The sequence below is a fragment of the Panthera leo genome, chromosome A1 (genome assembly GCF_018350215.1).
Source record: "Panthera leo isolate Ple1 chromosome A1, P.leo_Ple1_pat1.1, whole genome shotgun sequence".
NCBI classification, from domain to species: Eukaryota; Metazoa; Chordata; class Mammalia; order Carnivora; family Felidae; genus Panthera; species Panthera leo.
This window is the reverse complement of record NC_056679.1, coordinates 81,719,756-81,733,406: the sequence shown is the minus strand read 5'-3', so window position 1 is coordinate 81,733,406 and position 13,651 is coordinate 81,719,756. Positions and strand designations below refer to the sequence as shown.

General features: G+C 48.8%; 1 protein-coding gene across 5 annotated transcripts in view; it reads left to right on the top strand.

The window, feature by feature from the left end:
• Positions 1-13,651, top strand: part of DCUN1D2 (defective in cullin neddylation 1 domain containing 2) — a 31,679-nt gene that overhangs the window by 13,693 nt on the left and 4,335 nt on the right. For all 5 annotated transcript variants that reach the window (XR_006200378.1, XM_042930709.1, XM_042930680.1 and 2 more), the window contains 2 exons: positions 3,967-4,097; positions 13,045-13,127. Coding sequence is in view for 4 of the 5 variants with exons in the window: in XM_042930709.1 (XP_042786643.1) it covers positions 3,967-4,097; positions 13,045-13,127 (214 nt within the window). In the remaining variant the exon portion in view is untranslated. The remainder of the gene's footprint in view (positions 1-3,966; positions 4,098-13,044; positions 13,128-13,651) is intronic.

Genomic DNA, 13,651 nt, shown 5'->3' with positions numbered 1-13,651 from the left:
TTTAAAGAATGTGAACTCATAATTTTAAATCTTCTCAAAGAGAAAAAACTCTTGGCCTCGATTGGTGCACATCTTACAAAATATTTAATAAAGAGAACAGTGCCAACTCTACACAGCCTCTTTAGAGAATTGTACAGGAAGAAACTCTTTCCAATTTGTTTTGAGGCCAGCACAACCTGGATAGCAAAGGATATTTTAGTGCTGCCGAAGCAAGCACAAAAGGGTATTTTGAGAATGAAAGATTATTGTCCACTCTCAGTCATAGGAATCAAAAGATGCATAACACGCAAAAATCTTAGACAAATTATTAATAAACTAAATCCAGCCCCCAAAACAAATCAACCAAAAAACCAGGGTTATTTATCATGACAAAGTTTGTTATAGTCTGGGATTGTGAGATTTGTTTAACATTACAAAGCCAATGTAATTTATCACAACAACAGAAAAGGGGGGATTATCTCAGTGCATAAAATAACTTTGATAAGGGGCACCTATGTGGCTCAGTCCGTTAAATGTCCAAGTCTTGATTTCAGCCCAGGTAATGATCTCACAGTTGGGAGATTGAGCCCCACGTCAGGCTCCACACTGAGCATGGAACCTGCTTGGGATTCCCTCTCCCTCTCTGCCCCTTTCCAGCTTGTGCATACACTTTCTTTCAAAATAAATGAATAAGCATTTTAAAAAATAATTTTAAAGAATGGGTTTGATAAAATTCAATTTCATTCAGGGGCGCCTGGGTGGCTCAGTTGGTTAAGTGTCCGACTCTTGATTTAGGCTCAGGTCCCAATCTCACAGTTTGTGAGTTTGACCCCTGTGTCAGGCTCTGTGCTGATAGTGTGGAGCGTGCCTGGGATTCTCTGTCTCCCTCTCACTCTGCCTTGCTTGCGCTCTCTCTCTGGCTCACACTCTCTCTCAAAGTAAATAAGCATTTAAAAAAAAAATCAATTCTGGGTGGCTTGGGAGGCTCAGTTAGTTAAGCATCCAACTTCAGCTCAGGTCATGATCTCACAATTCATGAGTTCAAGCCCCACATAGGGCTCTGTGCTGACAGCTCAGAGCCTGGAACCTGCTTCAGATTCTGTCTGTCTGTGTCTCTCTCTCTCAAAAGTAAACGTTAAAAAAAAATCAATTCTGTTCATAATGTTTTGAAAAAGAACTTACAGCAAACCAAGAATAGAAGGGACAGTACTTAATCTGACCCCTCCCACCCCACCCCCCCCGTTCTGCCAAATCCTAGAGGAAATCTTATACTTAACTGGAACATGAATGCCTACTTTTATTAAGCATTGAACAGGTGGTAGCTAGTCTGATCCACAGGTGAAATATTAGAGTCAATAAGTGAGTTTAGCCAGACTGTAGGACCCAAGATCAACAAACAAAAATCAATGTTATTTTAGAATACTGAATGCAACAATTCAACAAAACAAAGTGAATTTTTAAAATATGTCATTTTCAATAGTATTAGTAATAAAAAACACCTAGGATAAATCTAATTAAAGATGTGTGCTACCTCCACAGAGAAAATAACTTAAGAAGAGGCAAGAAGCCTGAGTAGAGACATAAACCTCATTATAGGTTGGAACAGTCAGTATTTTGTCCCTAAATTTACGTATTTAATGTGATCTCAATCAAAACCACAGTAAGTAGTAGTTTTTATATATGTGTAGTTTGACAAATGGACTTAAAATTTATATGAAAATGCACAGTCAAGAACAGCCAAAAGTTCTTAAAAAACAAAAGGGGAAGATCTGTTCTCTCAGATATTAGGATTTTTCAAGCTACAGTAATTAAGACTACTTGGCACTACTACTGAGATCAGTAGACCAGTGGAACAGAATGGGAGCCAAGAAACAAACCCATGTGTTAAGGTACATTTGATTTATGGCAAAGGCAGCCTTCAGAGACGTGAAGAAAGGACATCTTTTCAGTAAATGGTTCTGGGAGAATTGGCACATGGAGAAGAACTTACCTTGACCCTTACCTCACAACGTACATAAAAAATCAGTTCCAAGTGGATCGTAGATGTCAGTGTGAAAGGCTAAAGGCAAAAGCCAGACGCCTCTAGAAAAATCATGTAGGAGAATATCTTTATGACCATGCAGTGGGGGAAGTTTGAACACATTAAAAAAAAAAACCAAAAAACCACAAACCTGTGGCACCTGGGTGACTCAGTCAGGCCTCTGACTTTGGCTTAGGTCATGATCTCATGGTTCCTGAGTTCGAGCCCTGCATTGGGCTCTGTGCTGACAGCTTGGAGCCTGGAGCCTGCTTCAGCTTCTGTGTCTCCCTGTCTCTCTTTGCCCCTCCCCTGCTTGTGTGCACTCTCTCTCTCTCTCTCTCCTCCCCCACTCACATGCTCTCTCTGTCTGTCTCTCTCTCTCTCAAAAATAAACATTTAAAAAATTTTATAAAAAACACCATGAAGAAGACTGGCAGTGCATTATACTAAAAATAAGAATTCCGATCATCAAGAAGGGAAAATGCAGTCCACATTGGGGTAGACTGCTTAGCTGACCAAAGCTTATGTCGTTCATACATAAAGAAAGCCTGCAAAACAGTAAGAAAAAGATACCTAATTGAAAACGGGCAGGAGACTTAAACTGGCACTTCACAAAAGAGCATCTCCAAATAACCAGTCAAAATACAAGGTGTGCAATGTTGTTCACTGAGGAAGTACAGGTTAAATTACGATGAACTTAATCTGTGGAATGGCTAAAATAAGACACAGTTGTGTGTATCACTGAAAACAGGAGGAACAGGAACTCTCGTATACTGCTGGCAGGGGGTTGACATGGGGCAGTCTCTTTAGGAAACAGTTTGATATCACAACACTGGAGATTCAGTGACCCAGCTGGCCCACTTGGTCTTGTGCCTAACCTAACACATTTACTTGTGTGCCTGGATGCATGTATAGAAATGTTCTTAACAACCTTTGTTACCAGAAAACTAGAGATAGCCAGAGGATTTCTCATTGGCAGAACATATAAATCATAAAGTATGAATACAGTGGAATGCTACATGGTAACGAAAATGACTCAATGTGAGCTACACGCCAGCACAAGTGAACCTGCAGACACAGCGTCAACACAGAAAGCCAGACACAAAAGCCAGACATGCGCTCCCATTTACAAAGTTCAAAAATGGGGCAACTGACCATCAGGGAGTGCTTGCTTGGAGTGATGCAGGCACACAGGAGGGCACGGAGTGGCCCCATAGAGAAGAGGCCTGAGGTGGGGAGCACGCCAGCCTTGGTGTGGGTCCCTGGAGCTGTACGCCTCTCCTCTGTGTCACCGCGCAGGTGGCCACTGAGGCAGGGCTTCCCCTGCTCGCTCCCAAGCCCTAGGGCTCTGCTGCGGCATTGGTGAAGCAAGGGCTGTTACGATCTTCTTGCTGGGTTGTCAAAATAAAAAAGACATTTAAAAATAAAAAAGACAAAGATTTCTGCTTTTAAGGCTTTTTAATATTCTTAAAGGAGGTTGACTTTTTGGAGGAAGATCAATGTTTTAATTCATTTTCAGCAAATGTATGTTTTAAATTCCAGCGTAATTAATGTAGCGCTATGCTAGTGTCAGGTGCACAGTCGTAGTGCTATGCTAAGTGCACAGACTTAGCAGTTCTGTGCGTTCCTCCGTGCTCATCACAGTAGTGTGTGCCATCCCTTCACCCACTTGCCCCTTCCCCCCCACCCCCACCCCGCGCCCGGAAAGCCTGACTCTCGAGCAGTGGAGTTGTGTTTTGTCCTATGTGGACGAGCCTGGCCATAAGGAGGCAACCCCAGGGCCAGAATTCGCCCACTCAAAGTCCACAAGTCTGGTTTTGGCGTCTTCACGGCGCCGTGCCGCCACCACCACCATCCGTTCTGGAGCACCGGAATCCTTTTAGCTAGAGAAGGGGGCCTGCAGGCCACAGGGAGCAGCCAGGCTGGGCAGGCACTTGTCCCGCCACAACAGCACTGTCTCTCAGCAGGTGTGACAGCACGGAGAAGCTGAGGGCCCTTCTGCCGAGGCTGGAGCAGGAACTGAAGGACACGGCGAAGTTTAAGGATTTTTATCAGTTTACCTTCACCTTTGCTAAGAACCCCGGGCAGAAGGGTTTAGGTGAGTATAAAATCCAGATTCGTAAGAAGCCACATCTTCATGAGACTAAAAGTGGGCAGGACCTGCCAGGTGACAGTCCTGATGCGACAGGGTCCCTGTTCCTGCCTTGGTGCCTTCTGACCACTGGGCGTGCCACGGCCATGCGGGCCACCTGGTACCACCTGCACTTGCGCTCCGCCCCTAGTCAGTCGCCACTTCTGGCCTTAAATATTTAAACTCCAAAACGTAAAGTAACTTGCAAATGCTCCGCATTCTGTCATACTAATAACAGTTGACTAATGGGTTAGAGAAGTCAGCAATTGATACCGACAATCAGAATGTTTGTATCAGCCAGGTGTGTGGTCCAGCAGATGGTATTGTGGGGACCGGCCAGGGGACATTAATCCTGTCCTGGTCTGGAGATTTAAAGTTACCTTACCTGAAAACAATTCTGACGTGCCTTGGGTTACATCTTAGTGTTTATTTCAGAGTTATATAGTTTTGCTATAATATAAATTTGTTTGGAAAATTCTTAACTTTTTAGTGTGAGTTTGGTTTCTCTGAGGGTTTTATTCTGCTTATTTTCATTTCTTTTTCCCCCTAAATGCTATATAATTTATTTGTTTAATGTAACAGACATGTTTAGTTCAGTAAAATGTTTTACAAGTTTAGAGGGGGACTGACATGGTCTTTAGGGATTAAACAAGAATATGTTTCAAAGAAGAGTTCTTACACTTAAAAAGCAATATCATAAAATAACCAATTTTAGGAAGGAAACCAAAATGGGCTTGAAAATTCACAGATAGAAAAATCCACTGCAAACAATTGATTTCGGGGGCTGATTTCACCTGTGCATGTCTGTAGGTGTGTGAGCAGTGAACATTCTTCTCCCCTCTGTCTCTTACTCCTCTTGGCAGGTCAAATGCAGGCACAGATTGAGGCGCTGGACTCTCCCATGGCGGGTGGGATGGTTCAGGGGCTGGGCTCTCCCATGGCAGGGGGTGGGGGTGGGGGCAGGTGGGGGCTGGGCCCTCCTGACCCAGAAGAGGGGTGTGTGGGGGCTGGTCTCTCCCATGGTGGGGAGAGGTGCGGGACTGGGCTCTCCCATAGGGGGTGTCAGGGCCTGGGCCCTCCTGTCCCAGAGGAGGGGAGGGTGCAGGGGCTGGGCTCTCCCATGGTGGGGGGAGGTGCAGGGACCGGGCTCTCCCATAGGGGGTGTCAGGGGATGGGCCTTCCCATGGGGGGGGTGTGGGGGCTAGGCTCTACCATGGAGGGTGTCTGGGGCTGGGCCCTCCTGTCCCAGAGGAGGGGGGGCGCGGGGGCTGGGCTCTCCCATGGAGGGGAGGTGCAGGGACTGGGCTCTCCCATAGGGGGTGTCAGGGCCTGGGCCCTCCTGTCCCAGAGGAGGGGGGGGTGCGGGGGCTGGGCTCTCCCATGGAGGGGAGGTGCAGGGACTGGGCTCTCCCATAGGGGAGGTGCGGGGGCTGGGCCTCTCTGTCCTGGAAGAGGGGGTTGTGGGGGCTGGGCTCTCCCATGGGGGGTGCAGGGGCTGGGCCCTCCTGTCCCAAAGCAGAGGGGGTGTGGGGGCTGGGCCCCTCCCATGGGAGGGGGGTACAGGGGCTGGGTTCTCCCATGGGAGTGTGTCAGGGAGGGACTGGGCCCTCCTATCTCAGAGCAGGGGGTGGGGGCCATCTTTCATAAGCACTATGCTTGTTCCCATGGCAGAGATGGTTTTCTTCTTTTTACTTGTTTTTCTCCAGTGCTGTGGTTGTTCACTTTTACTCTTGGTACCTTGCACTGTGATGAGTCTCTCATCAGATTCCCTCTGTCTCCAGGCTAGTTGGCCTTGTGAATGGCTTTCTCACCCTGTGTGCCACCTCGATGATCATGCTCCTGCCACCCTGGGAGCTGAGAAAGGGCCTCCGTGTGAGCCCCGTTCAGGAGCTCACTTGAACAGTTCTGCCAAAACTTTGGGAAGGTGGCAGTGGGAGAGCCGCCAGGAAAATTAAGGATGTATTTTCTCCTGTTCCAGGAAATGGGTGAGCAGACAGGCCTGCCGTTGGGTAAAGGGGCAGCAGCGAGCCACCTCTGGCAGTGGAGGCTTTGCGCGGTCCCCACCTTGTCGTGCGTCGGAGAGCCGGGGCCATGGGAAGAAAGATGGCCTGCCATTGGTGAGGGATCCTGCCGCCTAAGCAGGAGCTGGTTAGGGACAGTGGAGCATGGGCAGTGGAAGAGCGAGTGGACGCCAGGCCTGCTGGGTTGTGTCTGTCCTCACCCCCTTGAAGGGACCAGCCCGTGCTTGGTCAACCGACTGAGGGAAGGAGGAGCCGGGTGGCCTCCACTACCGCCTGAACCTCCCTGGGAGCATTTTGAGCACATCAGGCTGTGATTGCCGGCCAGGTGCTGCCTCTCCTGGAGACAAGCTTCCCGGGTGTCCCCACAGGGGTGCCAGGAGGTGAGATTGAGATACTGGCAGTGGGACCCCGGCTGCATTAGAATTTAGGGTGATTCTGGTCATGTTGGTGCAGAGTGGAGAGCTGCGCTCGTGGTGTTTTGTTCCCGGGAAAATCAGAGTGCTTACAGCATTGCTGACTGGTGAGGGGTAGAATGCGGTGCTGGGACAGCTGGTCATGGACACGCCAGTGCCTCCCCCTGCTCCCCCATTGCCCCCTATCCAGACATCTAGGTGCAAGCCCGGCCTCCTCACCCAGTGTGGCTTCTGCCGTAGGCGGCTGCTCTTATGTTTTATCTCATGACCAGAAAGAAAGGTGGAAACTAGCATTTATTAAGCACCTGTCGTGTGGCAGACAGGTGCTTTCATCTGCCCACGCGTAGTCTTGCCCACGTTTTGTAAACAGGGAAACAGGCTGAGGGATGGAGTGCATGTCAGTGGTGTGCGGACAGGCCACGATGGCAGGTTTAGGGCCCCTCCTCTCCTGTGCCCTGCGTTCACACATCCTGGCGGACTGCCTGACATGGGTGGAGATCACTCCCAGGGACCCGAGTGGTGAAGGTCGGACAAGCCTCGAAGGATCAAGTCCGTCTTGGCTCCACTGTCCCCTCCTGGTTGCCGTGCTTGCCTCTGCCCTGCCCTGTTCTGTGACCTGCATGCTCTCAGGACACTTGGGACCCACATTCACATGGGCCCTGGGCCCAGGAGCTCCCCAGTGGACCCACATCGTGAAGTTTGTGTCGTTCAGTCTCAATATTCTTGTTTCATACTGTATGAACAAGATTTTGCTGTGTGAGCAAAATCTATCACAATTTGCGAACTCCTAAAATATTCAGTTCTGTTTTTGCACAAATGCTTTCACCTCGTTTTTTTTAATTAAAAAAAATGTTTTTAATGTTTATTCATTTTTGAGAGGGAGAGACAGAGCGCGCAAGTGGGGTTGGGGCAGAGAGAGAGGGAGACACAGAATCGGAAGCAGGCTACAGGCTCTGAGCTGTCAGCACAGAGCCCAATGCAGGGCTCAAACTCACTAACTGTGAGATCATGACCTGAGCCGAAGTTGGATGCTGAACCGACTGAGCCACCCAGGCGCCCCTCATTTTTTATTTTTTATTTATTTTCAGATTTGTGAACTACAGTGTCAGTTTTATTTATTTATTTTTATGTTTATTTATTTTGATAGAGCGAGCATGAGCAGGGGAGGGGCAGAGAGAGACAGAATCCCAAGCAGGGTCCACACTGTCAGCTCAGCACCCAACATAGGGCTCAATCTCACGAACCATGAGATCATATATAACCTGAGCTGAAGTCAAGAGTCAGACGCTTAACTGACTGAGCCACCCAGGTGCCCCCCTTCACCTCATTTTTTTAAAAGTACCAAATGTTGACCAAAATCATGGTGATTCCTCACGTAGGATTGCTTCCTCTGGTTGGTGCCATATGTCAAGTGACGTGCCCCATCAGTGGCTCCTGTGTGTGGACAGGAAAAGCTCTCTTGCTCTCAGGAGGCTGCCATGGCATGCCCTGGAGATGTGGGACCTGGTGGTCAGGCCCACCAGACTCTAAGGCTTGAGTGTCACCTTAGGTGGGACATGGTCTGACTTTGGTAAAGGTCACTGTAACGAGTGGTGGGTCAGAGCATCGTCTTGCCTTGTGTGTGGTGCCGTCTTGATGACATCAGCCCTTGGATTTTGCTCTCTCTGTGACACAGTAGATGAGTTCACCTCCTCACCCCCTGCCTCGCACCCTCTGTGGGCCTAGCACCTGACCACACTTTCAACTTCGGCTCTATTTTTGTCTGATCTATTGCAGCGCACAGACGTTTTTGTTTCAGGAATGACAAATATCTGGAGGAATGCCACCCTAACTGCCGTTTCCCCTGTGGCGGGGTTAGTGGCTGCCAGGGGAGGCAGCGTGGCGCAGAAGGGCGGCTTCTGAGGCGTGCAGTGACCCTCGGGGACAAGCCTGTGGGAGGGCAAGGGTGCCAGCCTCTCGTTTACTTCACGGTATAAGTGGTGTTATTACTTTAATTCTGTTAAGACAACTAAGAAAAATGTGTAAAACATCATTAGCTCCGTGACACCCCGTAAGGTGGCAGGTCAGGTGCGTCATGGCACACAGAGCCGCTGGACCACACATGGTGACGTGAAGGTCCCGGCCTTCAGGGAGACCGTCACTGTTGAGGGCTGTCTTGGATCAGACGGCGCCTCTGGCTGTCCTCTGTTTGGGACGCCAGCTGCGGTCCCTGCAGCTCACTGCCCACCTCCATCAACCTGACGGCGATGTGGGGTGTCGCTCCAACTCCATCATTTCGTTCCACGTGTTATGTGGAATAATCCTAGGAAGTGGTGCCTCAGCACCCAGCGGTGTGGTCCAGCTCTGGTGGGGTGAACACTTGTTTCTGTGCCTTTATCAGATGTCAGGACAGCGCACCGTCCCCCTACCATCCTTTGAAAAGGGCCCATTAGCGTTTATTTCTTTCATATCATTGTGAACTCATGGGTTGAATCACATGTGAAGGGTCCAGTGGACTGCAGTTCTGACCCTTTTTGAAGCTCAGGGATAATCGCCCTGCCTGTGGCCAGGGAATCCTCTTCTGGTCGGCACCCACATCCCTTTGATGTGACCCAGGAGTGTTTGGCTGTTGCCTGCCTGTCTGGCAGGACAGGCTGCTGGAAGCCGCATGTTACAGCCCCAGACCTGGGACCCAACACTCGTCCAGGGAGCCCTGGTTTCTGGTCCTGGAGAAAGCCGTTTCAGGACCATGATCCAGTCAGTAGCAGTGCTCATTCATACCGATTCAGCCACTGTTTCTAGATTGTTCAGAAACACAGCTTCATGCTAGTGGTTCTCAAATTCCAGACTACAGATCTTCAGTGTTCTGTAAGACAATGGTGTTTCCTCTCTTGTGGCAGCAGTAAGAGTCCTGGGAATTTCTGGGAAGGTTCTGTGCTGTGTGGGAACAGCAGCCTGCGTGTGTGCCCAACACTCTACTGGGTGCCGCTGGACGGGAAGCAGGGTGGCCTCCCTCCCTGTGGGTCCACAGGGAGGTCCCACCCTGTGTGCTGGAGTGAGCAGGTCTTCTGGGCAGAAGGTCTTAACTGTGCCCTCCCGCTTTCTTCTGGCCTCAAATTGTTGAATCAGTGTCTGAGGATCGTCCTGCCTCGGACACCCTCCAGATTCCTTTCCTTTCTCTACAGCCCAGTGATTGTTACTGGCGATGCCTGGGCGCTGGCCTCTGGGACCAGTGCTCCAGGCATGCTCTCCCCCAAATCAAGTCTGTCTTGGGGGAAAGAGCTCATCAGCGTCTATGGCCTCTGCCCCGTCCTGTGATCCCCCTTCCTCCGCCCAAGGAGACTTAGGTCCCAGGTGATTCTTCTCTTGATCTAAGAGCCGCCTTCCCTGTCCACCTCTAGCACTGAGTTAGGTTTGACCTCAAGTCCTTGCAATGCACGGTCTGCAGACCAGCAACTTAGTGTCACTTGGGAGCTTGTCAGGACTGCGGATTCTCAGATTGTTCCCCAGACCCACTTTATAGCAAAGTACCTTAAAACTCAGTGGCTTCAGGCAACAGTCATTGTATATTCTTCACGATCCTTGGTGTCTGGGATTTAGGCAGGGCTCAGCCAGCCCCTCTTTTGTTCCAGCTTGACCTGTTTCCTGCCTTCGCAGGAGTGGAGCCGGGTGGGGGCGCAGAGGTGGTGGGGTGCTGCCTGCATTGGGTTTGGGGGTACCTGGCCATAGTGTGGGGCAGGGGCGCTATGGGGGTGGGGCAGGGGTGGGGCACTGCTCTCCTCCAGCCCACTTCCTTCCGCCGGAAGTCCACACCCAAGTGCACTTGTAATTCCAAGTGGTTTCCAGGATGTTGTCAATTAGAGTCTAAGTCCCCGATTAAAGTTTAAAAAGGTCTTTCTTTCTCCATGAATATTCCAGAGACTCGTGTTTTGGAGGCTGTTTGCAGTAGGAAGCCCGTGTGTGTGTGTGTGTGTGTGTGTGTGTGTGTGTGTGTCCGTGTGTCCGTCCTTCCTGGAGGTTTGCTGCAGGGCCCAGTGACAGCCTCATGAGGACATGAGCCTGTGCAGGCCATTCAGTGCAGTCCTCTCGTTTTACCAGGGTTTTGAGGGCTTAAAAAATAATAAAGCCAGATGAATAATTTTATGCCTATGTACTCAAAGCGGAACAATTGATGTTCCAGTTTCCAGAGTGTCTTACGTGTTGTGTCTTCAGAAGGATTAAATATAAATTAAAGAGGTTGATAGAGGTGCTCTATAGTTCCGAGAAAAAGTGTGGATACCAGTCAAAAAGGTTGATCAAGAAAAGAGAGATTTATTCTTTGTTTTCTTCAAGTTTGTGTCTATTTATGTGTATGTGTTAGAATTGTGTGGGTTGTTTTATGTTCTGTTAGCCTGTCCTTACCTGATGGTCACTCTAATAAAGAAGGTAATTAAAGTTATTTGACTTTTTGTTTTCATGTAAGAAGCTTAGGATAGAGTCTGGAATCAGTTGGCTTTGAGAAATCTTGATTTTTGAGGAAGTAAAGTTTCATGATAATTAGCTAATTTTTATATCTGCACCCAAAGCCTTCTTTGACAGAAGGGACATTTTCATTATGTAAATCTAAATCAGAAACAAATTTTAAAGAGTAACCATTTCCTCTAAACATTTTCTTGCTCAGGAAAGAAGACTTCTCAGAGGTTAGTGGGAAGCAGTAGCTGTCATAATCTTCTCACGGCTGCTGGGGTCACTCTTGTCCTTGCTTCCAGCTCTACGTTCTGTCATTTTGAGGTTTTCTAGTGTTGTTATTTTGCAAGTGGATCCGATTAGGGTGATAGTAAACATTTTTACATACATAACACTGCATATGAATATGTGTTCCTTCACTTTTGGTCACGAATGTGTGAATCAGGAACTTTTAAGAAAGGTTTCCAGGACCAGACTAAGATAGGACCCAGGTTAAATGTCTGCCATACGACGTTACTTCTCTTTCCTCCCCAGGTTCACCCCCATTTCTCAATGTGGGACTTGTCTCACCATTGAGCTGAGTTGAGGGCAGATCTCAGTTAACGCTCTTCCTAAGTCACAAGGATGTAGACTTAGTGAGACAGGCCGCTCGTGTCAGTGTTAGAGTGCAGGCGCTGCGAGGGTTAGCGAGCCGTCCACGTGGGCAGTCCTCGAAGCTTCCTGCCCGGCTCTTTCTGAGTAAGACTCCAGGGTATTTAGGACAGAAAGTCTGTAACGGCCTGTTAACACAGGGAATGTAGGCGATTTATTTAAATTTGGTGCTACTTGTACCTTGCTTTGCTTATCCAGTTTTAGTAATGCTCTTTCCTAGAAATCTCAAGTCACAGCACTACTTTTTTAAAAGTTTTGTTTATTTACATAATCATTGAAGTAATTTAAGATCTCATGACCTTGAGATCAGAAGTCGCAGGCTCTGCTGACTGAGCCAGCCAGGCCCCCCTACAGCTCTACCTTAATCACTTTTGTCCAAATAGGACCAACTAAGATTTAGATGAAAATTTTCTGAAAAGTGGTTCTTTGGGCATTTTACATTTAAAAGAATCTGTTACCTTAAATATTTATTTGCCTGCTTTTCACATGAGTTTATCCTGACATACATATATAAACGTGTAATTAGGAAATCGTTCTATTCTAACTGTTCTTTTATTTTCTGAGTGGTGAGCACTTGGGATTAAAGCACACCATTAAAAGCTGTCAATTTTAACAAGGAAACTCAGCTCAGCCTCTTAGTTTACTTGCTGGATCCAGCATGCAAGGAGAAATAGATAGTAAACTTAGAGCAAGCAGAGAATGAATCCTCATTTCAGAAATTCTGGCTTAGGATGGTATTCTCATGCAGTCCTACAGCTCCGTGGTGCGTAGGTCTGTGTAGAAGCTTCAGGACACGACTACACAACCGCTGCCTTCTGGGCCCGGAAAATGGAGGACACGGGCTGTGATCAGCAGCCGGCCTAGGCGGGGAATGTCTGCGAGTCAATGGAAGCACCCTCCCTGGGCTGCTGTGTCCTGACTGTACCCTGAGAAATTTGGAGGGGTCCCGGCCATCTCGTGTGGCTTCCCTCCGAGCTGGACTCTTCCCGCCCACTGGGAAAACACTGCCTCCCTTCCATCAAGACTGGTTGTTTAACTTGCAGTTCAGCATGTTCTGACACTACCTGATGTGCGAGAACAGTATCCAGGTTGCATCAGTGAGGTTTGAAGAAAGCCTTGTGTATACAGAAATGGGAGTCTTACGGACTGATGTTAATTAAGGGACAGTTGTGTACGTTGTCTGAATAACAAGGCACAGACCACTTAAAGAGATTTCCCCCAAGTTAGAAGATTAGATCACTCACAATATCAGGAACGTTCTGTAAGGGGTGGGCCTCGTCTTACTCTTCAGTAAGAGTGCTGAGTTTTACTAAGTGATTACCAGTGCGCTAAGAAGTGGTCACATTTTGTGCAGTGGAAAAAGAAATTGGGATTTATTAACTGCTCTTTCTCTCTTTTTGCCAGATTTAGAAATGGCTGTTGCATACTGGAATTTAGTGTTATCTGGAAGGTTTAAATTTTTAGATCTTTGGAACAGCTTTTTATTGGTAAGTGTCCTTCTGCTTCTTGCTGTGTGTGCCCAGTGTGAGGGGTCAGCACATTGTGTGGCCGCCCGTGTTATCTGACCGGGGGGTTCTGTACCGTGGCTGCCAGGCAGTTGGCGAACGGCCGCGGGCTTCACCACCGCGAGGAACGGGCAGGGCTACCCAAGGCTGGATTCAGAAGGGCTCCCGGCAGCCCCGCGGGACTCTCAGGCTGGGGTTTCAGATGACTCGCAGGCCTCCCCTTGTCTGCAGAACTCCAACTACCTGGCTCTAGGCTTCCCGAAGCTGCAGCGACACACGTCCTGTGAGCTCATACGGGCTCCAGACTGCGGGTTGTATCCTGTTGTCCAGCTTGTCCACAGTCTGCTACGCTTTAAGATGTGGTTTATGATGCTAACTGAGCAGGAAAAAGGAGGGTTTCGCTGGGCTTCCCTCAGGAGAGTCTCTGACCTGGAGGGGCCTCCTCGGTGGGGGAGCCCCCGGCCTGGGGGAAGGGAGAGAGGCGTCACTGTTTGAAGCGTGTGGAG